Genomic DNA, 25,429 nt, shown 5'->3' on the forward strand with positions numbered 1-25,429 from the left:
TGGGCTCTTCCAGGAACAAGCCGTCACCCCCTCTCTCCTCCCCAACACACACACACATGCGCACACACGCGCACGCGCTCTGCCCTGCAGAGAGTGAAGAGAGCAAAGGGAAGACTTGCTGCGTTCAAGTCATGTGGGGAAAAGTTCTTGACTTTTCGCTCCTTTCTAAAAAAATGATAAAACAATAGATTATCATCCACTGAGCTGCGTTTAAAGACAGTCAGGTACTATCAGTACTTTGAGTTCACCGGAAGTAGAGTGTACGGCTTTGACGGTTTTATCAAAAATAACATTAAGGTGAGTTTGAGTGATGACCTCCATTTTCATCATCTCCTAATCCAAACTAATGAAGCCATAAAAACTATTATGAGAGGTGAAACAAAGCTTCATGACTTTATAACTGGATTCATGTCCAGAACGTAATGTTTAGTTTTATAAATAAGACGATGTTCGGAATAATTATCAAGTAATGTTTATGGATTATTCACTCAACTAACTGATCAAAAGTGTTGAAAGTGTGTTTAAGTTTTTATTACTACAGTTACGGTTTCAGCTGTCACTTTCTCAAATAAGACAGAGAATGTGGAACAGCTAACTGGTTAATTTGAGCTCTCTAAATGGGGTGAAATATCAAGAGATGGTTTCTAAAAATTGCACAGACCCACAGAGTTATTAAGTAGCCTACTATAACTTTCATGTGGTGTATAAAGTTGTTAACAACTCAAACAACTGTTTGCGAAACAAATGGACTTAATTCACACTGAACTGAGAACTTCCACCAACTTTTAGAAAGAAAAACCGTGTTATGTTTAACCGCTGCTGTTAAATTTGAATAGCAGATGTAGTTTGGTTTCCCCACTCCTGCTATATATTCCAGATTAGTGTGCAGCTGTGTTTGAGAGCCAGATTTGTGGTCATTCGCCGGCTGAATCAGAGAATATGGTTTCCACTGTCCAGAGCTCAGATGCCCTACTTTTCCCAGGGTCTTTGAACGTGTCTGGACAGAGCTTTTATGTGAATCAGTCAGTTCACGGCTGTGCAGAGAAAAAAAGAAAGTTGAAAGAGGATGGGTGGTGTTTTGCGAGACAAGACAGATTTAGCTTTGGAAGAGGAAGCGCAAAATTGCACGTCTGACTGCGGTTTATATGTTTTCCTTCTGCTCAGCGTGTTAAAAATGTTTGGCAAGAAGTTGCGAATAAACAAGTTTCATGTGATGGCGACGGTGTGAAACATTGGTGTTAATGAAATTACATCATTCCCCATCGGACAGCTATTAGTAAGAGATAGATATTAAAACTGATTATATTGTACCCATAGAAGCTGTAATCTTTCAAATCTGTGAATATTATAAGTAAGAAAAATAAAAAGGGTTAAAATTTTATGTATCACTAGTTTATTATCAGTAATAAAGAAGTAAGAGCAAAGAGGAGGAAATAAATTCTTGATTACTAAACCTGAGGGTCATGTGTCCAGAGCAAGTTCAACTCCAGGACTGATGGAGTAGTTTGCCATTCCTGTAGCGCCCCCTACCTTAAGTGTGCTGTAACTGCAGCAGAGGGGGTCAATGACCTGGAGCCGTCCTCCTCTGCAGGTCAGCAGACAGGCTGAGGGACAGATCTGAGCCGGAAGATGTAAATACACATATGGAAAAGTTGCATATTCAAAATGAATAAGAATCAGTAAGAAAGCAGCCGGTGCTGAGAAGGTTTCATGCCTCCTGATGTAAAGTCACCTCCAATACGGGATTTTTTAAACTTAATTTCTAGTTGGAATATATTGATTTCTTGGAAACACAGTAAAGTAGTTTTTATTAAAGAGCTATTGAGTGATTTATCTTAACTGAACAGATAAAAATCTGCTGATTGCTGAAAAATTTCCTGCAGAATTGTGTTTGTAAATGAAGGAAATGGCTCAGTGAGACACGAAAACCCAGGTCCAGACCTCATTCCTCTGTATTTCTCTTTCAAGCAGAGTCCCTCTGCAGGGCTTGTCAGAAAAACTGGACACGTGGAGGACAGAAAAAGAAGAGTCAGGACTAAAAACCGTCTACAGCAGAGGATCAGGATCTGAAATCCAGCAAAGACCTGGACCAGGATCTAAGAGATGCATCTGGACCTTCAGCTGATCCAGCTACTGTTGGCTGAAGCCTCATCAGAAATGGTCTCCATGGAAATGTAGCTGTCAAGAAGTTGTTCTTAAGGAATGGAAACAGGAAGAAAATGCTGAGGTATGTCACAAGAACTGGACTGAAGATCAGTGGAAACAGGTCTGATAGAGAGATGGATTCTCCCCAGAACCCAGACCTTGACGGGTCCAGTGAAGGGATGGATCCTCCCCAGAGCCTCATGGAGGATGAGAAACACATGGCTGATTTTAAATCCCAATTTAAATGATGTTCAGCAAAGCTAGATCTCCAGGTCAGATACTGGTGGTCCAGCCTTGCCCTCCTTTAACTGAGGTCTGGAAGACCCTGAAGCTTTGGAAATGCAGAAAATAAATGAAAAGTAAAGAGAAATTTTTTCGTTCATTCTCAGAACAGCTCTCTTGCCAGCAGTAGAAGACTGTGTTAATGCTGACATTTTATTCTCAAAGCTGGAGCTCCTACAACAGGTTCTATCATGTAGTTTCCTAATGAGTACCTAATGGGACCTATTATGCTCATTTCCAGCTCTCTTTCTTTCATCCGTGGGTTCTACTGGATGATGCTTCTTTATTTATCTCATATTGCCTCTCAGATGTACTTGAAATAACCCACCTTCTTCATCTTCAAAAAACACCTTTTTGTAAGATACATTTCCTGGTCATTTATTTATTTGTTTGTTTGTTTGTTTATTCATCATGAACTATGGCCTCCTGACTTGTTATAGAGATGATCTGAACAGATACAAAGTCAGACATCCACAACATGTAGCAAGCACACATTTGATATTCAATTAATTTTATAACCTCAGATCCACAAACGTTGGGACTCTGGCTGAATGTAAATAAAAGCAGAATCTCATCAGGTCAGTAGAAGATAAGTTCATTCAGCACTGAGCTGTTTCATGGCCGTGAGCCGGCAGCACTACACTTTCTTTCTGTGTGTACATCAAGCGGTAAGAGACAGTAACACAAAAATCAGGCATTTAACAGTGTTGATCCCACTGTTTGTGGTGACTCCGATAATCTCAACACAGATCAACACACAACCGATCTAGAATCTAGTGATGATGGTCTTGTGAGTATCATTAACAGAAAAACCAGAACTGAAAAAACAACCAACTGGAGACAGCATGAACCCGGACTTTATATCTTTATGCCTTGTGGTCCTGCACACCTGTCCGCAGGTTCTTTCTTCAGGTTTGTGAAGACATGTTAGCATGGCTTAAATGTGATATTCCGGCAAAACCCACACTGTGCCTTCTAGGTGACTTGGGTAAAATTAACGTGGTAATTAGCTCTGCACACATGATCCTTGCGGTCTTATGCATCACAAAGAAAACTGGCCTTTTGAATTGTAAAAAACAAAAATAATCTGTCTATTCAGCAGTTTATGAACCTCTTACAAGACCACATCATTACTGAGACAATGTCTGCCTCCTCAAAGAATCAGTTAGCTGAATTTCATTCCCTCTGGTCCCCTGTGATTAGATCCATTGTTTAATGTAGGTCAGGGGTGCCCAAATCCAGTCCTCAAGGGCCACAATCCTGCAGGTTTTTGACTCAAATTGATGAGTCATTGTGCAAAACCGAACAGGCTGTTGGATCTATTTCATTTGAGTCAGATGTGATGAAGCAGGAAACATTGGAAAATCTGCAGGACAGCGGCCCTTCGAGGACCGACTTTGGGCACCCCTGATGTAGGTGGAGGATTGTGACCTCATCATTTTGGGGGTTGGATGTTGTCTGGGGGTCCTTGATGGTTACGAGTCCCTACTGATTTCCCACGGTGGGGATGTGGGCTGCTCTGCCGTGGGGACGGCTCTGTATCCTGGCTGTGGGGGGCTCTGCGGTTGGCGACGTCTTGTGTCGGTGGGGCGTGGCCTGGGTTGGTGGGAGTCGGCCTTGGGCTGGGTGGCCAGCTGTTTTGGGGCAGGTAGTCCGGGGATCTGGGCTCTGGTGCCCGGGGGTTGCTGCATCTCTTGGGGGTGGAGGGGTTGGTTGATACTGGGGGGTCTGGGCCAGGGTGGGTTGGTGCATGTCCTGGTGTCGGGTTGCAGCCCCAGGATCCAGGGTATGGCCGGGGGGTGACTGTCGGGGGAGGTGCTGGGTTGTGTGTAGTGGTGAGACTGAGAGGTTTGTGTGTGTATGTGTGGGTGTGTGTGCTATGAGTAGGAGTGGGCAAGGATTTTAATTTTAATTGCAATTTTAACTGCAAACAACACACACTTCAAAAATAGTCATGAGTTGGGGGGTGAGTGCAATGGAGTCCTCTCACACCCCTGTTTCCTGAGCGCCACCGGGGGAGGGCAGAGGGAGGCGGTTGCACCATTAGCCTGTGTCCAGGTTAACTGCACTGATGGGGGTGCTGGGGGATTTCCCTTAGGGTAATGGTGGGAGGGTTTAATGTGATGTGGGCATGTGAGAACAAGTGTTTGTGGGTATGTAGGTAGAAGCAAGGGGTGGTTGGGAGGGAGGAGGGAGGGAGGTGAAGGGAGGGGAGGAAGGGGGAGTGGTTGATGGTTGATGGTTCAGCCATCTCAACCTGTCAAGGTTAAAACTGTTAGATTGTGTGGAGTAGTACATGCAGAGCTCGTCCTCCTGTTCATTTTCCTCATTTAAGCTCACGATTAACATTTCCTTTATTGGTCTTTCTCCTTGTGCATTCTAAATTGTTGTGCTTTTCTGGAGTCCAGCAGAAATTGATGCACACAATCGACTCCTCGTAGTGAACACATGGGTTCTGAGGAATGTGATGACCATGACTCATGCTCTTCACCTCCCTTGCTCTCACCATTAACACTGCACTGAATAAATAAGGGTACGCTCACTCCTCCAAACACATGGTCAGTTTTCACATTTATTCAGTAGAAAATTACAAAAGCAGCTAAAGAGGTTGCTGTCCCATTGTTGTTGGTCTGAGCATTTACTGGGATTTTCACTCACAACCATCTCCAGGGTTTCCAGAGATGGTCTGAAGAAGAGAAAATATCCAGAGCAGCAGTTGTCTGGACCAGGATGCAGCAGAAGACACACCGGGTGTCTCCTGCCAGCTAAGAACAGGAAACTGAGGCTACAATTCACACACACTCACCAACACTGGACAATAGAAGATGGAGAAACGTTGCTGGTCTGATGAGTCTCCATTTCAGCTCCACATTCAGATGCTCGGCTCAGAATCTGCTGGAAACATCATGAAAACATGGATCCATCCTGCCTTGGATCAACGCTTCAGGCTGCTGCTGGTGTCATGGTGGGGGGAGATTTTCTTGGTCCACTTTGGCCCCCTTAGTACCAACGTGGCCTGGTTTAACCAGCACAGCCTACCTGAGTATTGTTGCTGACCATGCCCATCCCTTTATGACCACAGTGGAGCATCTTCTGATGCTACTTCCAGCAGGATAATGCACCATGTCACAAAGCTCTGCTTCCATCTATCACAAGAAGAATTAAAGAGGGGTCCGACCCGGTACTAGAAAGTGGTCCTGATAGAGTGGCCAGTGAGTATAAATCATAACACAGAAATCCAACCTGAACTCAAGAATCTTCAACTGAAAACCAGAAATAAAAACTGCAAGACTTGAAAGAGAAACAAACCAAAACTAAACCAAAGCTCACAGACTGCTGCAGCTGCTGCAGATGCACACGCTCCCTCATCCACGGCCATTGATTATGAAACTATTAATCCAGGGATCTGAGTCCAGTCATTTAGCAACACATTTCTTTATTTGCCCCTTTTTCTTTTTACATTGAGCACTTCACATTCTGCAGGCAGCCAAGGAAGGCCTTCGAACCACCATGTCTCAGAAGAGACATTGTGCTCATGAAGGGAAAAATAAAAGGCAGCTTGAATGAGCCAACAGGTGGTTCTGGAGGAACCTTGCAAATCATGGAGGCAGGTGAGCATGTGAGGCTCTTAGTTTGAAGAAATAACTGGCAAAATGTTTTCTCAGCTTCATGTTCAAGCACATTTGGGCAATTTTCTTTAAACTATCATACACAGTTGATACAATCAGAGAAATCTCACATAGGGACAGAATGTTCTTTCAACAACCACAAAAAGCAGCAAATAAAACAGCTGCTGATTGGATGGCTCACGGTGCAGCAAACAAACAATGCTGCTGTCCACGCTGGTGAAAGAAACGGAGCAGGTGCTTTGTCCCAGCAAACAGATTCTGATCATTTCAAGCCTGCATTTTAGGTTTTCATCAGCGGGAGTCTGGAAACAAAGTTTTTACTGGTGCTTCAAAAATCTGAGTGGGTTCTGGTGTTGTGTGGATGTCACACCGGTCCATGGCTCTGCAGAGCTCAGGTGCTGTATGTGCCTTCATTTCCCTTTAATCTCATGATACAATGGCACTGCATAAAACTGCCATAAAAGATCATTTTAATTAAATTCTAACTCACAAACAGTAAATTCACCGCTCGTCTCTACTCCACAGCTCACATATGTGATGCAAACGTGTTGCTCACCGATGTAGTGGCTGGTTGGCCATGACTCTTTCATTCTAAAGCCTTGTTTCCACCAGCAGGCGTGGGTCGGGTCGGGTTTGGTCGGGTCGGGTTTGGTCGGGTTTGGTCGGGTCGGGAATGAACAGAGTTTGTTAACAGGTGTGTATTTGTGAGGGTGTTGGCGGTGGAAAGAGGAGCCTGCTTCAGGCTCCCAAAGTTTCAGTGAAATGTGCAAATGATAAAAACAAAACAAAAAAGCAGACACACCACAACTTGTCTCATGGGGACATGACCTTAGTTCTTTAGTGTTATTGATCACACAGGCAGTGAAACTCGCTCGGGCCCCTTGGAGTGTGCGGGACCCCAGGTTGAGAACCACTGATCCATGAGACGCTCTGTTGCAATGCAGCTTCCCATCACCTGGTGGCAGTAATGAGTCAGTCATTTAACAAGCTCCATTCAGCTAGCTGCTAGCCTGTAGCAAGTTTAGTTATGGAAAAGTGTTTAAAGTCAAAAACTGAAGACAAACGCGGTTCCAACATTCCCCAAAATGCAAAACCTTTGCACAAGTACAAGACAATTGATGGAGTATGCTTTTATAAACGGTAATGAGACGGAGCGTGTGAGCTAACGCTGTCCAGCACTTCAAAACTAAAGCTAAATTTAGAAACCAAACTTTCAACACTGGTGGGAAAGCTGGTGAAAGTTTTCCTGGAAAAAAGAAGTAAAGAAAATGAGCTACAGACGCAGAAAACGTTGTGTCACTGGCAAATCTTAAAAAACTTTAAGACAAGTCTATCTAAATGAACAATTCAAATAAACATGTTTTAATTTAAATAAGATATTTTATTTACAGTTTATCTAATTTGGACTTTTTATTATTTTGAATGTATTTATTTCATCACTGTCTTTCCTTTGTTTCTGTAGTAAATTCTAATAATTTCTGGATTTTGTGTTAATAAGCGTGACTTTAAATTTTACATTTTTTGCTGCCTGATTTTATTCCATGAACTTTTAGTCTAGTTCATTTTGTGTATGTGCAGGTTCCCATACACACGATAAATTAATGTCTTTGTCATAATCCCATTTTACATGCCATGTATATACGACAAGGTTTTAGCTTGTTTAAGTGGGTTTGGTTTAGTTATTGAATTCCAATGAAACCACGGGTGAGATCAATTTAACCAATACTGTCAGCCCAGGGCCACTTTTACTGGAAAGGTTGGGCCCAAAGGTAAAATCCAAAGGGTAAAACCCCCTTATATATAAAACTTCCTTCCTTTAAATGATGCAGAAAAGCCAGAATGACATCAGTGAAATCAGACAGAGCGGGCTGCTTTGCTTTGAGTCTGCACATGGAGCCGAAAGCAGCAGTAAGGCTCAGCTTGTTGCCAAGGGTGGAAAACTATGGAAGGAACACATTTTAGCAACACGTCCAACATCGGATGAAGAGAATCTCCTCCATCAATAAGTGATCCTGATTAGCTTCATTCAGCCAGGACACCTGAATCTCACTAATGCTCACATCGCCAAACAAATAACTAGTGTTGCAGCTTTGGAAAACCTGCACAGTTAACGCTGTCGTTGAGGCATCTTCTTCGTTACCATGGTAGCACAGACAACACAGCATCATGTGTTTCTTTCCAGCGTCTGGGCTGGTTTTTCCCAGAGTAGCGTTACAGACCACACGCTTGGCCCACTGCTCTGCTTTTGTGATTCTTCCCATCTGAGTTTGAAGTAGAAATAAAAAAAAGTTTTCATAATTTAAACAATTAAACAACAGTTCTGCAACACTCATCTTATTGGGCACAAGAAGGAAAAAAATCAAGGGATTTCATAGCAGGTTTTCCCAAAGTGCTGTTTTCTATTAATGTAAATAATGCTCTCCTCTTTTCCTTTCTTTCCTTTCAGTCCAGATCTCCCTTGTCTTTTTCCATTGCATAATTGCAGCCGCTCTCCGTTGGTCCATCTCTTCTGGCCAAAAGCTTAAAAGGCTCAGAAAGTCCCACCAATATTATGACTTCAGCTTTCCACTTTATGTGTGTTCTAGCAGAGGGAACAACAGTTAGCATTCTTGTATGATGTAACCTCCTTACTAAGTAGAAATCCTTGTGTAAGACCGACACAATACTGTCAGAGTATTAAAAGCCTTTTCTGTGTTTACATCTCAGACATTTCTGTTGTTTTTCAGCATCACGTCCCCCCATTTTAAAATTGACTTGTGGTTTTATGGTAAAAAATCTGGTGACAAATCACAACAAAAGGTTTGGGGAAGGAGAGATGAAAATGAAACAGCTTACTGTGTGTTTGATCTCAGTTCTGTCATTACACCATACAAAGACTACCATCGGATGGACGATGGTACCAACACAGTTGGTTATAGAGAAACAGATCAAATAATTCAGTTATTAAATCAACTGAAGTGTGGATTCCCATAACTAGACCCAAATGGAAAAGCAGCTTGTTGCTGAGTTCTGCACAAGCTGCTAACGACACTCAGGTGTGTTGAAGCAGGGAAACCTCTAAAACCTGCTGGACAGCGACTCTCCAGGACTGGAAACGGACATCCATGTCACAGGTAAGCCAAACTCATCATATTTCTCAGTCGACAGCTGAGGTTGTGGCAGATTTTAAATAATTATTGAATGTGTAAAGCCAAATTCACGGTTACAGCGTCTACTTAAATCTTTGTGACATGAGTATACAAACAGAACCAGGTCTTGAGGGTCCATCAGGTCCGTCTGTGGTCAGCCACAAGCTGCGCTGCCGTTTGTGAGGAGACTGAGCAGCAGAACTGCACCAAAACCACACTACCAGTCAAAAGTTTGGGAACACTTTCCCACTGGATTCAAACTTTTGACTGGTAGAGAAAGCTTCATGGACCTTCTCACGTTTCACCACTGATCACGTGACTTGAACGTCAGCGACGTTCGTGGGTGGTAAAAAGATGAACAAAGCAGGTTTATTGCTACAGGGCTCAGGTCTGAATGTGTTGCCTGGGCTGAAGTTTCAGTGATCAACATTGCAGCAGCGAGGCTGATCAATTAAACCAGTTTACACCAGCATTTTCAATCAGTCAAACTTTTTCGTACAAAGAAATTGCCTGACAACGTGCTTTACATTAAAAACAACCAAACCTTTTCCCTAAGATTCCCCAGGACCACAATAAATAAGGTAATAAATAAATATAGTCACACACACACAGCCATACAGCCACGCATACATGCAATAACACACAAATACATAAAGTAACGTCCTTTACCAGCGCTGTCCCTCACTAACAGCACTAGGAAAATAAAACACTGGAATTTAAATAACAGAGGTTAGACTGACCAGAACAATTAAATGAAATAAAATAGATAAAAAATAAAGATGAATAATAAATAAAGATTAAAATAATATAAAATAAGTAAAATAAAATAGAATAAATAATAAAACACTAGTAGAATAGAAAGATAGATCAGTATAAAACAAAGACCATCAAAAGTGGAATAAAAGGCTCTTCAAAACTAATTCATTAAAAATGTGAAAAGTCTGAATGTGTTGAAAAAGTAAATACTTTGTAAACTGGTAAAAACACAATCACAGAGTAATAATAAAAAGCAGATTTAACATAAGAGACTTTGAGAGAAACAAGTAAGTAAAACACCAAATATGAACACAAATGATTTCAGTTAAATGCTTTAATTAAAAAGTCGGTCTGGAGTTTCCTTTTTAAAATATCAACATTCCCAGCTGCTCTCAGGTCGTCTGGAAGATCGATCCACAGGCGAGGACCACAGAAAAGATGCCTCTCCATACGGTTTTATTCCCACTCCAGGAATAAAGAAGAGACCTGGCTCTGGGAGAGCAGAAACCAAAAGCAAGCTAGATACATTCTCAGGACTAAAATCCTTACGAGCTTTAAAAACCTGTGAAAGAATTTGACAATCCATTTGGAGGCTCACAGGAAACCAAAACAAAGATGTTAAAATGTGGGTAATATGAGCTCCATCTCTGCGCTTTGCAGGTGTAACAGGATCAGTGTTGGCCTGAGAGAAACTGTAGCTCTGGAAATATTCCTGAGATGGAAGAACACCGTCTTCTTTAGATTTTTAACGTGAGATTAAAAATTATTTTAGAATAAAAACAACTCTGAGGTTCTTTACTTCTTCAGAAAGGTGAAAAGAAACTGATTCTAGTTTAACAAACGTCTCTGTGTGGTTCAGGACCGATGACTGAAGCTTCTGTTCTGTCCTGGTTGAGCTGAAGGAGGTTTTCTCTCCACGTCTAACAGGCTACAAAGAGGGGAAAAGCAGATAGAACCGCTTGTGTGCACGTGATGAATAAGTTCTGCTTTTATATCATAACTGGCTTCTTATGGTTAATTTTCACATCTTGATGCTTGTAAGTTGCCACAGTGATGAGAAAATACAAAAACGACAATTCTCGTTTTCTGAGGAAAATGGAAGGAATAAGCAGGAAAATGTGCAGAGAAAAGAAGAAAGAACAGTAGAGAGAGAGTTAGAGAAGTCTTCTGAGAGAGCAGCACATGAAGAAGTGAAGATGAGGAAACAGATGGCGGCGTGAGGGATGATGGAGAAGAGAAGGTTTTTTAAATTCATTTACATAAAGGGGATTTTGACATTCTGCACTGAGCACATGCAACACCACCCTGCCTTGACGTCTCATGTAAGCTTTTCTAGATCTGCCACTACGTGATCTTTAAGTAGTAAATAAGAATTCCCTTTTTTGCTGACAGCAGCAGTTTATCTCAGCTATGTCTGCAAGAAAGTGGAGTTATTCATTTTTGAAAATTAGAAATGGTTTGTTTGGAGAGAAAATAATCCCAAACATTAATTTACTATGTTACACAACATTTTGAAGCGGCTACTTGCAAATATACTTGTTATATGGATGTTCAGAACAGATTTAGAAATAAAAAAAATTATAAATGGTCAAAAAAGAAAAAAAAAGCCAAAATTCAAAACATGACATTTAAGAATTATTTGTAGGATAGTTTGGGGATTTTCTGATGTCATGCCAACCTAATATAAGTTAAAAAATTATTTATTTTTTAATTAATATTAATAGTAAGGTCATGAAAGTACATATATTCTTGTTTCTGTTTGCTCTGTCATTCAGTTTGATGCTGTCATCCGATTGGTCGGTTCCAGTGATGACAATCTGAAGAATGTTTTGATTGGATACTCTACAGTGACGTTACGCTTAATGATACCGGAAGTTCCAGTCTCTCTTGCTGGCGCGGAAACCGAAAAGGGTGAAGCGATATGGCTGAAAAGTACCCCAAATCTAAACTTAAACGTAGGAAATGTTGTGTAGAAGAGGTCCAGGGAGACACCTGGAGCAGGGGAACAGCGAAGAGGAGCGAGCCGACGCCGTTGTCCGGGACCGGAAACACCGGTGGGTGAGTTGGGATAAAAATCAACAAAGTTTAACCGAGCTTTTTGTTTTATGGACAGATAGTTTGGTCTCCAAACTGCCTGTAAAATTATCTAATTTTCACAAACAGGTTCTACAGTACAGGGAAGTTATCTTTAAACACAGTTTCTATTCTCACATTCTTCCAGTTTAAAATAAAAGATGATTTTAATAAAAAAGAATAAATTTCTAGAGGTTGGTTGAATACTTTTGTTGACAGATAAAAGCTGAAGTGCACTAAAATACAATTAAATACAGAATTAAAGGCAGTTCCTCTGTCAATTATCCTGCTATTAAGATGTATGATAACATAGAATTATTCTACAACAATCATCTCTACTCATCAACAGCTGAGATTTTATGGATAAAATAAAATGGAGCATTGATTTGATGAAGTACACTCTGGCCAGAATATATTTTCCATCTCTATCAAAAAGAAGTAATCTATTGAAGGTTTCAGGTAAATTTAGGAAGTGAAATTTCTCCACTCTTCCTGAAGTAAATGAGGTTTGCTTTAATATCTTAAATGAAATTGATCCTCGCAAAGATTTTTTAATATCAAAGATTTAGTATTGATTGCAGCATTTGTACATTTTGTGACTCTAAAGCTGGAACATCAGGTCAGCTCGTCTTTTCTGTCATCCAGCCGACGACTGACCTTTTCCAGCGTTGGATTTCCTGATGAAAGATGATCCAGCTGTTACACACGACACCGTTAGCAGGACCAAAAGAGACTGAAAAAATATTCATTTGGAAACAATAATTTGATTCTCTTGACTGAATTCTTTGTACATGTTGTAGATTTATTCCCATTTAAAAGCTTTTTTGAACAAACTACTTATTTTTTAGAAGATATTATTCCAGTGTAAAGCTGTGAATAACCTCCTTGCTTTTCTGTTCTTTTTTCTTTGTTTTTGCTTTTTTCTTGTTTAGCTTCTATAGTTTTTTTATCTTTAACTTTTGCTGCTCAGTAAATGTAAACTGTGGATGTGTGACAGAACTTTAAGTTAAAAGAAAAAACTCAGCGTGGAGGTGGTGACGCTGCACATCGGTGGTGACGCTGCACATCGGTGGTGACGCTGCACATCGGTGGTGACGCTGCACATCGGTGGTGACGATGCACATCGGTGGTGACGCTCCACATCGGTGGTGACGCTGCACATCGGTGGTGACGCTGCACATCGGTGGTGACGATGCACATCGGTGGTGACGCTCCACATCGGTGGTGACGCTGCACATCGGTGGTGACGCTGCATCGGTGGTGACGCTGCACATCGGTGGTGACGATGCACATCGGTGGTGACGCTGCATCGGTGGTGACGATGCACATCGGTGGTGACGCTGCATCGGTGGTGACGCTGCATCGGTGGTGACGCTGCATCGGTGGTGACGCTGCATCTGTGGTGACGCTGCATCGGTGGTGACGCTGCATCGGTGGTGACGCTGCATCGGTGGTGACGCTGCATCGGTGGTGACGCAGCATCGGTGGTGACGCTGCATCTGTGGTGACGCAGCATCGGTGGTGATGCGGCATCTGTGGTGATGCTGCATCGGTGGTGATGCTGCATCGGTGGTGACGCTGCATCGGTGGTGACGCTGCATCGGTGGTGACGCTGCATCGGTGGTGACGCTGCATCGGTGGTGACGCTGCATCGGTGGTGGTGTTGCGTGATGCTGCTGTATGAGCATAACAAACACAGCTGTAGTTGCTGTCAGCCAAGTTGTAAGTGGAGCTAGTTTAGGTTTAAGAGGAAAGTTAAGGAGAAAATATTTGCAGGAGAGTATTTCACTCACTATGAGAATTATAAAAACAAATAATAAAAACTTCTCTGTTCTAAATTTACAAGATATTTCTAGGTTCTGCAACCATCCTCTCACCTGCAGGAAGTAAAGACAGAATTCTTAATGGAAGGGATATACAGGATGATCATTTAGCTGATTTTCCTTGAGGACCCTTTAATGCAGCTACAGAAGAGCCGAGGACCCGTCCTGCACCCCGTCCTGCACCCCGTGCTGCAGCCTTTCTTGGCTTTATGCTTCATTAACCATCTTCTCGCTACACATGATTCTTTCTGGCTGAGTCCTGTTCTTTTAATAAAACTGTTAATATATAACCATAGTTTTTAATTTTAATCATCTTCTCTGTGATGTTTCTCAGACATGTTTCATTAATAAAATGTTCCAGGAAGAATTCAGGTTACCAGGATAGACATGAAGAACTCCACAACTCAACTACAAGGCACCTTTTCTTTATTTCTGACTAAGGATATATGTTTTAAAATCTTGTTTACTGGTTCCTAAAATGGCAGCTTTGTGTGAACGAAATATCCAAATGATAAAAGCTGAAGTGGCGACACCTAAACTCGTGTCTCTGTGGACGGGACCTATATAGTCAAATCCTTGCACACCCTCTGTGCTCTTTGGGGACCCACCTTAGGGAGTCAGGGATCCCAGGTTTGGGAACCATTGGACTTCTAATCCTTTTACAGTAGACAGACAAGTCAGCATGGTGTCAGGGTTCTTGACTTCAGCATCACCTCTGACTCTTCATTGGGAGTCAGTCAAACCCAGGGTTATTCAGGGGATGAGGGTCCTGCGGTCCTGAAGCAGCAGCCTCCATCATGCAGATACTTGCATCGCATACAATTATCATGTTTCAGAAAAAGTTTTTTTTAGATGAATGCAGTAAATTATGATAACGAGTCCTCACAAACCAGTTTTAATCCACCCAACTGAGACAGTTATAACATTATTAAACAGAATAAAGATGCATTTCAGTTACATCCTGCAGGATCACTTTTATACGTTTCTGGCTGAGTTTAAGAGTTTAGGACTAAATCTGAGCTGGAAAAGAGTCTTAGTCCTAATAAAAGTGTAGGAGAAGTCAGAAAAGCCGGTCTGATGACGAATGTGTTGCTGTGTGTCACAGATTAAAGCTTTCTCTGTTTTAATGTACGCAGGATAAAATCTACGTTAGTCTGCACCACATGAATATTTTCACCGTTAGATTAAAACGGGATTGAAATCATTTTAAAAGAACAGCAACTTATAAAATTAGAATCTTTTTGATGAACTCTAAAATGTGTTGAGTTGCAGCAGATTCTGTGATGTGTTGCGGGAGTTGCTTCAGCGGTGTGTGTGATGTGTTTTCCAGGTCTGCAGCAGCATGGTGGCGCAGACTCGAGCCCCCCGCTGTGGAGAGCCTGTGGGCGTTCACGCTGAAGTCTGCTCTGCCGCACCCGGAGAGCCAGCTCTGGGACCCGGTTCCTGATCTCCCCCTCCCATCTGCAGCGGTACGGTACCTTACCTTGGCCCTGTGGAGAAGTTAACTACAGACACGACTTGCATCAGAAAAACGTGACACCAGCACACAGTTTCTAAAGTTCAAACACAGAGAAAGGCTGTTTGCTAGTTTCTGGGCTGTTCTACTTTTTTCTTTAAGGAGACGGTCGGCCATGTTTGTTTCTTTTTTTAGTAGATGACTCAGTTTTCTAAGATCTTAATGAAAAGACATGTTCTGGTCGCCTCAGAAAGAGTAAAACAACGTTTTGTTTTCCATAATAAACGTAAAACTACGGTTGTTGGAGGGCAGAAAGTTAAGCTGCTGAGTGAAACAGGCCGTGTGTTCGTCTTAACTGAGCGACTCCGGACACTTGTTGTGTCTTTGACTGATCAAACCGTGAGAAGGGACGAGGTCAGGTTTTACGGTTTTACCGGTTTCCCATCTATAAACTGGTGGGTCTTCCCAGCTGCCGTCACAGACACAAACATCCATGCACGTTCATCCCCATCAACCCAACATGCAGAGTCCAGCTGAGATTAGCGACAATGCTAACGACTGCCAGCTTACTCACATCTTACTCCACCCATACTAGAGCCTGATTGGTCCAAACCTTTGTGTTTGGAGACTGAAAAGATGCCTTTTTTTCTTTTCTTTTTTAATGATTGACATTTAATAGCTGTTAATGGAAAAACAACATATCAAAGAGTGGGAACAACAAAAACCTGCAGCCCACCAGGGATCACCAACTCCGGTGTCCTGCAGGTGTTGGATGTTTCTCTACTGCAGCACCTGATTCAAATAAATGGATCTCCAGCTGCTTGTTGTCAAGTTCTGCACACGTCTGTTAACGACCCGTTCATTTGAATCAGCTGTTGCTGCAGAGAAACATCCAATACCTGCAGGACTCCGGTCCTCAAGGACCGGACTTGGTGGTCCCTCAGATACACTGCACTCTGACTTGAAAACCACCAGTACACTTAGTCTGCTCAGCGAGTGGGGACAGGTGAGCTAATGCAGTAGTTGTCAGTCCTGGTCCTCAGGGACCCTGTCCTGCATGTTTTAGATGTTTCCAGCTCCAGCACTCCTGGTCTAAAGCAGCAGGTCACCCAGGAGGACCAGGATGGGAGGAGGGATGACACCACTTTATTTTTTTTCTTATTATGATTATTGTTAAAGAAATAATAAGAATTTTACAATTATCATGATTATTTTGTGTTAATTTCCCAACACAATAAATGTTTAAAATCACATCAATCCTCCGTGTAGGTCTTTAAGTTTTCTCCTCCACAACTAGAAGAAAGAAATTCTGTAGATTTTTCTCAGAGAAAACACATGGAAAGGCTACTGGACCTCTGCCTGTACCTGGACCCGGACCAGGACCTCTACCTGGACCGGGACCTGGACCAGGACCTCTACCTGTACCAGGACCTCTACCTGGACCGGGACCTGTACCCGGACCAGGACCTGTACCGGGACCTCTACCTGTACCTGGACCCGGACCAGGACCTCTACCTGGACCGGGACCTGGACCAGAACCTCTACCTGTACCAGGACCTCTACCTGGACCAGGACCTGTACCCGGACCAGGACCTGTACCTGGACTTCTACCTGGACCGGGACCTGTACCCCGACCAGGACCTGTACCGGGACCTCTACCTGTACCTGGACCTCTACCTGTACCTGGACCAGGACCTGTACCTGGACCAGGACCTGTACCTGGACCTCTACCTGGACCTGGACCAGGACCTGTACCCGGACCAGGACCTGTACCTGGACTCTTGAGGCTTCTTTCTGAAAACTGCACAATAAAAATGAACATTTTGAACAAATCTTTGGAAGCAGGAAAACGTGTCTACCTCTGACTTCAGCTTCCTTCAGTCGCTGCTGTTTGACTCAGAAATAAAACTGGAACAGAGGAAATGAAGAAACCACATCTCTGGAAGGAAATGCAACTAGTTCTGCAGACCACTGAGGACTGGAGGACATCCTCCTGATGCTGAGTGGGTTATGTTGGAACAGAAATTTACAGAAAACAACATATTCTGGTTTTTCTCCGTATGATGTAACGCTCGGCAAACGCTGCTGAACTCGTCACGTTGCTCTAAGTCCAGTTACAGCCGTACGTAATTACAAACAACACGATAACCCCGTCGTCTTAATGCTGCATCAGGTAAACGTTAGCGTAGCGTTACTGCTGGTCATCCTGCAGGAGGAGAAACAGGTGGGATTATTTCCTCTTCTTCTTCCTTAGGATTCAATCAAGGACATCACGTTATTACGTACAGACATGGACAAAATTGCTGGTACCCTTCGGTTAATGAAAGAAAAATTCACAATGGTCACAGAAATAACTTGAATCTAACAAAAGTAATAATAAATAAAAATTCTATGAAATTTAACCAGTGAAAGTCAGACATTGCTTTTCACCCATGCTTCAACAGAATTATTTAAAAAAATAAATTCATGAAACAGGCCTGGACAAAAATGATGGTACCCCTAGAAAAGACTGAAAATAATGTGACCAAAGGGACGTGTTAACTCAAGGTGTGTCCACTAATAAGCATCACAGGTGTCTACAATCTTGTAACCAGTCAGTGGGCCTATATATAAGCTACAGGTAGTCACTGTGCTGTTTGGTGACATGGTGTGTACCACACTCAATATGGACCAGAGGAAGCAAAGGAAAGAGTTGTCTCAGGAGATTAGAAAGAAAATTATAGACCAGCATGTTAAAGGTAAAGGCTATAAGAACATTTCCAAGCAACTTCATGTTCCTGAGACTACAGTTGCACATATTATTCAGAAATGTAAGATCCATGGGACTGTAGCCAACCTCCCTGGACGTGGCCGCAGGAGGAAAACTGATGACAAACCAAAGAGACGGATAATACGAAAGGTAACAAAAGAGCCCAGAAAAACTTCTAAAGAGATTAAAGGTGAACTTCAAGCTAAAGGAACATCAGTGTCAGATCGCACCATCCGTCCTTGTTTGAGCCAAAGTGGACTTAATGGGAGACGACCAAGAAGGAACCATTGTTAAAAACAAACCATAACAAAGACAAACTACATGCTGACAAGCCACAAAGCTTCTGGGAGAATGTCCTATGGACAGATGAGACAAAAATGGAACTTTTTACCAAGACACATCAGCTCTATGTTTCCAGATGGAAAAATGAAGCATATGAAGAAAAGAACACCGTCCCTACTGTGGAACATGGAGGAGGTTCTGTTATGTTCTGGGCTGCTTTGCTGCATCTGGTACAGGGTGCCTTGAATCTGTGCAGGTACAATGAAATCTCAAGACTATCAAGGATTCTAGAGAGAAATGTGCTGGCCAGTGTCAGAAAGCTTGGTCTCAGTTGCAGGTCATGTGTCTTGCAACAGGACAATGACCCAAAACACAACTAAAAACACCCAAGAATGGCTAAGAGGAAAACACTGGACTATTCTAAAGTGGTCTTCTTTAAGCTGTGACCTAAATCCTATTGAGCATCTTTGGAAGGAGCTGAAACATGCCGTCTGGAAAAGTCTCCTTCAAACCTGCGACAACTGGAGCAGTTTGCTTATGAGGAGTGGATCAAAATACCTGCTGAGAGGTGCAGAAGTCTCAGTGACAGTTACAGGAATCGTTTGATTGCAGTGGTTGCCTCAAAAGGTTGTGCAACAAAATATTAAGTTAAAGGTACCATCATTTTTGTCCAGGCCTGTTTCATGAGTTTATTTTTTAAAATATTTCTGTTAAAGCATGGTTAAAAAGCAATGTCTGACTTTCATTGGTTAAATTTAATAAAATTTTTATTTAGTATTACTTTTGTCAGACTGAAGTTATTTTTGTGAACATTGTGAATTTTTCTTTCATTTATTAAAGGGTACCAACAATTTTATCCACATCTGTAGCTGAAGCCGATTCACTGCCTATCAGGTAAAGGTACAGCTGGCTACGGGTGAGCAGCATAGATCAGGATTTACCAAACCAATCCTCCCGACCTGGACCCCTTGGTGGAAACATGGCAGAGCTTCTCCACGAGGCAGGTCTAATTAACCCATGAATGCTGAAAAGCTCAAAGCTTGTCTTTGTTTTTCTGTAACTGTAGAAATCCACATCTTTAAAGTTGGAGGATGATCGGTGGTGTGACCCCTGCAGTGACGTTGATCCTTTTCCAGACACGTCTCCTCCCTCTCCACCGTCCCCGAGGACTCCAGAGCCTCCCAGCCTCAGCTGCTCCCAGCAGGACCTCCTGGTACGAACCAGACCTGCTCCAAAACCAGCTGACAGACGTTCAGCTACCCACAGCCGGCCGAGTCCTGATCACCAGACAGCAGCTCCTCAACATGTCCTCAGCAAAACACAACAGACGGAGGAGGAGAAGGAGGAGGAGGCAGCAGCAGCAGGACAAACTTGTGTCGGAGGAAAACAAAAGGAGGAAACAGCAGCAGTGAGCAGGCAGCTCAGGCCCGAGTGCTCCGGTCCTCCTGGAGAGGAAAAAGGGCCGAGGAGAGCTGGAGGAGATGGAGGAGATGGAGGAGATGGAGGAGCTGGAGGAGCTGGAGGAGCTGGAGGAGATGGAGGAGCTGGGCTGCAGAGATGTCCCATGTGTTTACAGGTGTTCCCTGCTGGGTAAGATCTGCACATCATAATTTGGTGGATTCTTCTGTTTCTGTCTTTTCCATTTTCAGTCACATTCATGTGTTTCGAGCTGATGTTCGTTGTGTCGCCACGTTTCCTTCGTCTTCACGCAACGCCGCTGTGTTTCCCTCTTTGTTCCTGAAGCAGAAACTTCGCCAAGTTTAAGCAATTTTTCTATTTGATTTAAAAACAAACAAACAAACAAACACTTCCTGATGCAGCGAGGCTTCAAACGCCGTCGATGACTTCACCCTCAACGGGTTCGGGAGGTGGGGGAGTTCTGGACTAATTTATTGTGGTCGCAACATCACAAAAAAATGGTATTTTGCCAGGGATGTGAAAAGTCTGCATATCGTCTGTATCAGAGCAGAAAACTCCAAACTAATATAAAATCCTGTAACCAGGGAACTTTCCTCATCACATCTGCAGCTGCCCCGACGAAGCTGCTGTTCGGTTCTCGGTGTGTCGCAGCTTTAAATGAAGAAAGGAAGACTTGTTTCAGCCCGGTGGACCTTCAGCGTGACGCAGATGATGAAGCTTCCATCTGTGTTCATGACACATTTATACCTCTCCCAGGCATAAAAACTTCTGTGATATTTGGGTTTTCTGTTTTCATGCAGCTGTTTCTGTGGAGCTGACTGCATCTCCACTGGGCCAAAGTGTTTTAGTGATGAGGACGCTGTGTAACCCTGTTACCGTGAGAGGGACGTCCTCTCTGCAGCCCATCAAGTCAATAATTAAAGCTTATTAGTCCGGACCTTTAATATGTGGATAAAATGAAGTATTTCAGATGCAGATTTAATAATAAATTTCGATTATATAAATGTGGGGTTACACTTTTAATTGGAAATATAGATGAAAAGACTCTGGACCAGAAGGATTTGGTAACAACATCCCGAGTGGCAGCAGCCCGTCTCCATCCATGTGCTGCTGGTTCTGGATGGATTTGGTGTCTCATGAGGGGGAATCACTGGGCCAAAGATTTAAAACTGGCCTGCAAGATCTGCAGAGGTGTTTTAATCACTGTGTGCACGTGATAGGACTGCAAAGAAATCTGTCAAACCTCCTCTGTCAGCAAAACACAAGCTACAGCTCATCTGTTCAACACCCCAAAATAAATCCAGGTTCCTTCAGGGGACGTGCAAATCTGAACGATTTTAACATGTCAAACAACTTAAACAAGATAATTACTGAGATTATTTCTTTTTTATCTGAATTTTAATCAGATTAATCACATTTGCGACTAAGCCTGAAATTCCCCGTTTTTACTGTTCATGTATCACCAGAACGAGTCGATGCCACAAATATTTACTTTTAACTGACCTTCTCTTCGGTAAATGTCAGACGTCCAATGGTCAGTGAATGCAGCATGTAATGTTGTTCTAAACCATCTCTACCACGTTCTAGATCATAATTCAGAATTCATATATCATCACCTCACCAACCGTCTCCATGGTGATAATTTCTGTCCTAAAAACAGCAGATGTGACGACTGAAGCTAAACAGCCGACACTGATGAAGAAACTCTGATAAAACTGATGATGTGGATAAAAACAGCTTTTTCTTTTTATCATTGAAGAGTGTTTGTCCTACAGCAGCTTCACCCAAAGTAAACACCTGCTGATAAAACACATCATTGGCTGCTTGTTTTACTGGTTTTTCTTCACTTTTTACGTCAGACGATCACTTCAGTTCAAATAATTAGTTCAGTATTTCATAAAATAAGACCTAAAAAAGGTCTCAGTTTAGTTCAGGAACTTGTTTTAGTTCAGTAAAACCTGATGTCCGGGGGGCTAGGGATGTCATGATTATTTAATTTCACAATTCATCACCATATTTAATGCCACAGTAAATTAATGGTAATACACACAGGATGGATGGGAGAATGAGGACGTCTCTTTCTCCTCATTCTGCGGCACCTTGTTCAGGCAGCCGGTAAACGACACCGTGCAGGCTAAAGCTTCAGTCATCAGCTGACCTGGACCTTTTTATTGATTCCTGCACTCAGCAGCATCAGCTGCTACAGAAACTCCTACTGCTGTTTGTAGGGTTGGAACAAAGCAACATCTACATCTGTTCACTCGTCAATGAGCCGTTAGCATCGATCCAAATAGAAAATATCAATCAAACATGGATATAGTAATTATTTCTAAGATGTTCTTCAGAAAGACTGGATGTATGATACTCCAGCTCATTTCCACCACCCACCTCTGACTCACTCACGCTGGCTTGTCATTGGCCAGATTCAGCAGGGATATAACCTCCATCGGCTTGTCCATCACCTTAATTTTGTCCCTTTGACTGCACCGTATTTACATCCTGTTCTGTGCCCAGAGAGCAGCTGTCAGTCACAGCTGTCAATCATGATGACATACAAACTTTTTATAGCCTCCAGCAGGAAACCCGACTGTCAGCAGATCTCCTGTGGAAATGAAGGCTTGTTTCCCGGCGCAGAGGAGGTGTCTGCAGTCTGGGAGCTGTTTGCTTCCGTGTATGGAAATAACCTGATTAGTCCTGTTCCTCGCCCGGTGTTATAGGTAGTTTCCGCTCTACTGGCAAACTGCCGCTTTCATCGCAGAAGCCTCATAAAAAGGTTTTACGGCCTGTAAGACGGCAGACTGGAGCTGTTCTCACTCATCAGCAGCAGAGATGTTCAGAGAACGATTCGCTCTGGCTGTTTTCCACAGATGCTGTTGGTATGTGCACGTGGGGGATTTTCTGCTGGAGAGCTATCATCACCAGCATCTCAGCGGCGGTGGTGTGCAGCTCTGTGGGGTAAATGTGATGGATAGCTACCCTTTAGTTCTACACAAGTTTTCCAGGCATTTCTATCCCATCCAGCAGGTTTACAATCCAGCCACTAAATGTAGTTTTATTCAGAGACTCTATCTGGTAAATCCACCATGATCCATGATAACAGCATTATTTATCACATTTCACCATAAAAACATCACCATCACTACTATGTTGCTAAGAGACCTCTATTTAGACCTGGACATGAAGATGAAGCCACTTCCTGTCTTTTTTATTTTTATTGCAAACAAAACAGAAGAATCAGTAACTAAAAAGTAACATAAAAAATAAAAACTATAATCCTGCATTAAATATGTGAGGGAGCGAAAGAGGTCAAACCAAAAAGACGAAACAAGAACAAAAGTAAATACAAGCAGACATGGCGGGGAGGGTGCACGTTGTCTTTCCAGCTGGGTAAGACGATTCTGGTCAGCCTTTATTCTACTGACACCTTCACTTTACATCATTTTAGCCTCATAATCTGACAACTGAGTCTGTCCTGAAAAAAAAACTTCTACATGCATTTTTACATAAACCCCCCCAAAAACAGGCAGATCAAAAATGGCAAAAAGTGTCTGGGAGTTTGGGGGTTAATTAACAAGGGGGAGGGGGCCTTCTAACCACCACCCTAGAAAGACAAGGTGGGGCCGGGCGGTGCAGTGAGCGCTTTGACAGACTGCATGCATCAGTATGTTCTGCTCACACACTGAGTGTGTTCCTTGTCTGCACCTTGTTTCCGTCTCTCCAGGTTCACCCAGATGGACTGTGACGGCCACCTGGCCCAGTGTCTGTCCGACATGAATGTGGACATGACCTGGTGAGCCGGCAGGATGCTGGCAGCCGTCCAGACGCCCCCACCCTCCGGCTTCCCATCAGACGGAGGAGGACACGGCAGAAGACCTCTCAGTATTTACTGACACTCTTCATGCACATTGAGTTAAACCAGAGGGACAGTCCACCAGGATGCTCACCTCCTCAGGGAAATAACATCGTCCTCTTATTCCAGCTGGTCAGCAGGATCAGTCTGGACCCTGAGCTGCTGATGCTCTAGTCTTTCTAGCTTTGAAAAACCAGCTTATTTTTATCTTCTAGCTTTGGTTCCATTCTGAAGAACCCAGTACAGCATTTCTCTGGAACCACTCTGCAGCATCCCCTCCTCTATCCTTCCCTCACTCCTCTCCTCCCTCACCCTCACCAGAGATGGGAGGAGAAGAGATGAGGACGCTGCATGGACACCTCCTCCAGGACGAGACTCATTTCTGGGTCAGAGGCAGGAATCAGAGAGCAGGTACAAGTGGATGAGTGAGACCACTCTGACTTTTCTTGATAAAAAACAAGAAAAGGAACTCGGCTGCTTAACGCTGACCTACGAATCCTTCCTGCAGTTTAAAGAGGTTCCTAACCAGACGGTGTTGTGTCTAACAGACAGTTTAAGTATTGGTTAGTAGTTACTAGTATTACTTACACTCCTCATTTCTTTATATTTCCCAGACTTTGCTGTAATCTTTTAAAGTGGTGTTAAGCAGGAGTTTTTCCTTCAGTCATTGTTTGCTTTTTCACTTTTCAGTCCTTGAACCTGAACACGATCAGAGGAATTTAGTTTAAGTTATTTAACTGAATGAATCTCATTCAAGCAATAAAGAGGCTCCTAACTCAAGGAGTGAACCAGTGTTTTGTCAACACAACAGAAAACTTAGCAAAGACATTTAAACAGGATCTTTAGGCTCTTTGCTACCAGCAGCATGTCACATGTAATTTCTTATTTGTTTAGTCACGTCTACAAAAACCAGCAAAGACCCGACAGTCTGACAAACAGAAAACGGGATTTCAGCAGCAACGAGGTGATTCCCAAACAGCTGGTAGCTGGAAACCTGGTTATTTCAGCATGGAGGCAGAATCTGGACACGTGAACAGAAGAAGAGTCAGGACTAAAAACAACAGATGATCTGAAATCCAGCAAACACCTGAACCAGGGAGATGCATCTGGAGCTTCTGCTGATCCGTCTACTGTTGGCCGAAGCCTCATCAAAAATGGTCTCCATGGAAACGTAGCTGCCACAAGCCGTTCTTAACAAAGGGAAACAGGGAGAAAACGCTGAGATATGATGCAAGACGAAGATCAGTGGATACAGGTCTGATGGAGGGACAAGTCCTCCTCAGAACCCAGACCTCATTGAGTCTGATGGAGGGATGGATCCTCCTCAGAACCCAGACCTCAACGAGTCTGATGGACGGATGGATCCTCCTCAGAACCCAGACCTCATTGAGTCTGATGGAGGGATGGATCCTCCTCAGAACCCAGACCTCAACGAGTCTCATGGACGGATGGATCCTCCTCAGAACCCAGACCTCAACGAGTCTGATGGACAGATGGATCCTCCTCAGAACCCAGACCTCAACGAGTCTGATGGATGGATGGATCCTCCTCAGAACAGTGCAAAGCAGCGTAGGATCATCTGGACAGAGAACAGAACAAACGGCAGAAACATCTGAAGAAGAGTTTTGAAAAGTCCTTCCAGCATCCAGGAGAACTGTTCCTGAATGCTACTTAAAGAAATGACAGAATGCTTGTCTAAAGGCTCATTTATGCGTTTTTTTTTTTTTTTTTAAAGAACTTGTGGATACGTAGCCTGACACACCAAAAACAGTAGTACCACTAGAAACCATGGGGGGCAGTATAGCTCACATGACCAGTGAAAGGAACGAAGAAGAAG

General features: G+C 43.1%; 1 protein-coding gene across 2 annotated transcripts; it reads left to right on the forward strand.

Annotated features, from left to right (window-relative positions):
* The first annotated feature begins 11,828 nt into the window (after positions 1 to 11,828).
* Positions 11,829 to 24,358, forward strand: si:ch73-70k4.1 (translation initiation factor IF-2). Of its 2 annotated transcripts, none has more exons than XM_042002987.1 (4): positions 11,829 to 11,998; positions 15,167 to 15,305; positions 19,390 to 19,913; positions 23,464 to 24,358. In XM_042002987.1, the coding sequence occupies exons 1-4, from the start codon at positions 11,862 to 11,864 to the stop codon at positions 23,534 to 23,536; spliced, it is 873 nt and encodes a 290-aa protein (XP_041858921.1). In that variant the 5' UTR covers positions 11,829 to 11,861; the 3' UTR covers positions 23,537 to 24,358. The 2 variants fall into 2 exon arrangements, with proteins under 2 accessions (XP_041858921.1, XP_041858922.1); XM_042002988.1 differs by having other exon boundaries at positions 11,829 to 11,994.
* Positions 24,359 to 25,429: the final 1,071 nt, after the last annotated feature.

The sequence above is a fragment of the Melanotaenia boesemani genome, chromosome 13, assembly GCF_017639745.1.
Source record: "Melanotaenia boesemani isolate fMelBoe1 chromosome 13, fMelBoe1.pri, whole genome shotgun sequence".
Classification (NCBI taxonomy): domain Eukaryota; kingdom Metazoa; phylum Chordata; class Actinopteri; order Atheriniformes; family Melanotaeniidae; genus Melanotaenia; species Melanotaenia boesemani.

Bases quoted from the DNA above. Each gene is read 5' to 3' on its own strand.
- si:ch73-70k4.1 (XM_042002987.1), top strand. From the start codon at position 11,862: ATGGCTGAAAAGTACCCCAAATCTAAACTTAAACGTAGGAAATGTTGT. The intron at 11,999-15,166 runs GTGAGTTGGGAT...TGTGTTTTCCAG, and splicing joins GGGACCGGAAACACCGGTGG to GTCTGCAGCAGCATGGTGGC. The intron at 15,306-19,389 runs GTACGGTACCTT...CTGTAACTGTAG, and splicing joins TCCCCCTCCCATCTGCAGCG to AAATCCACATCTTTAAAGTT.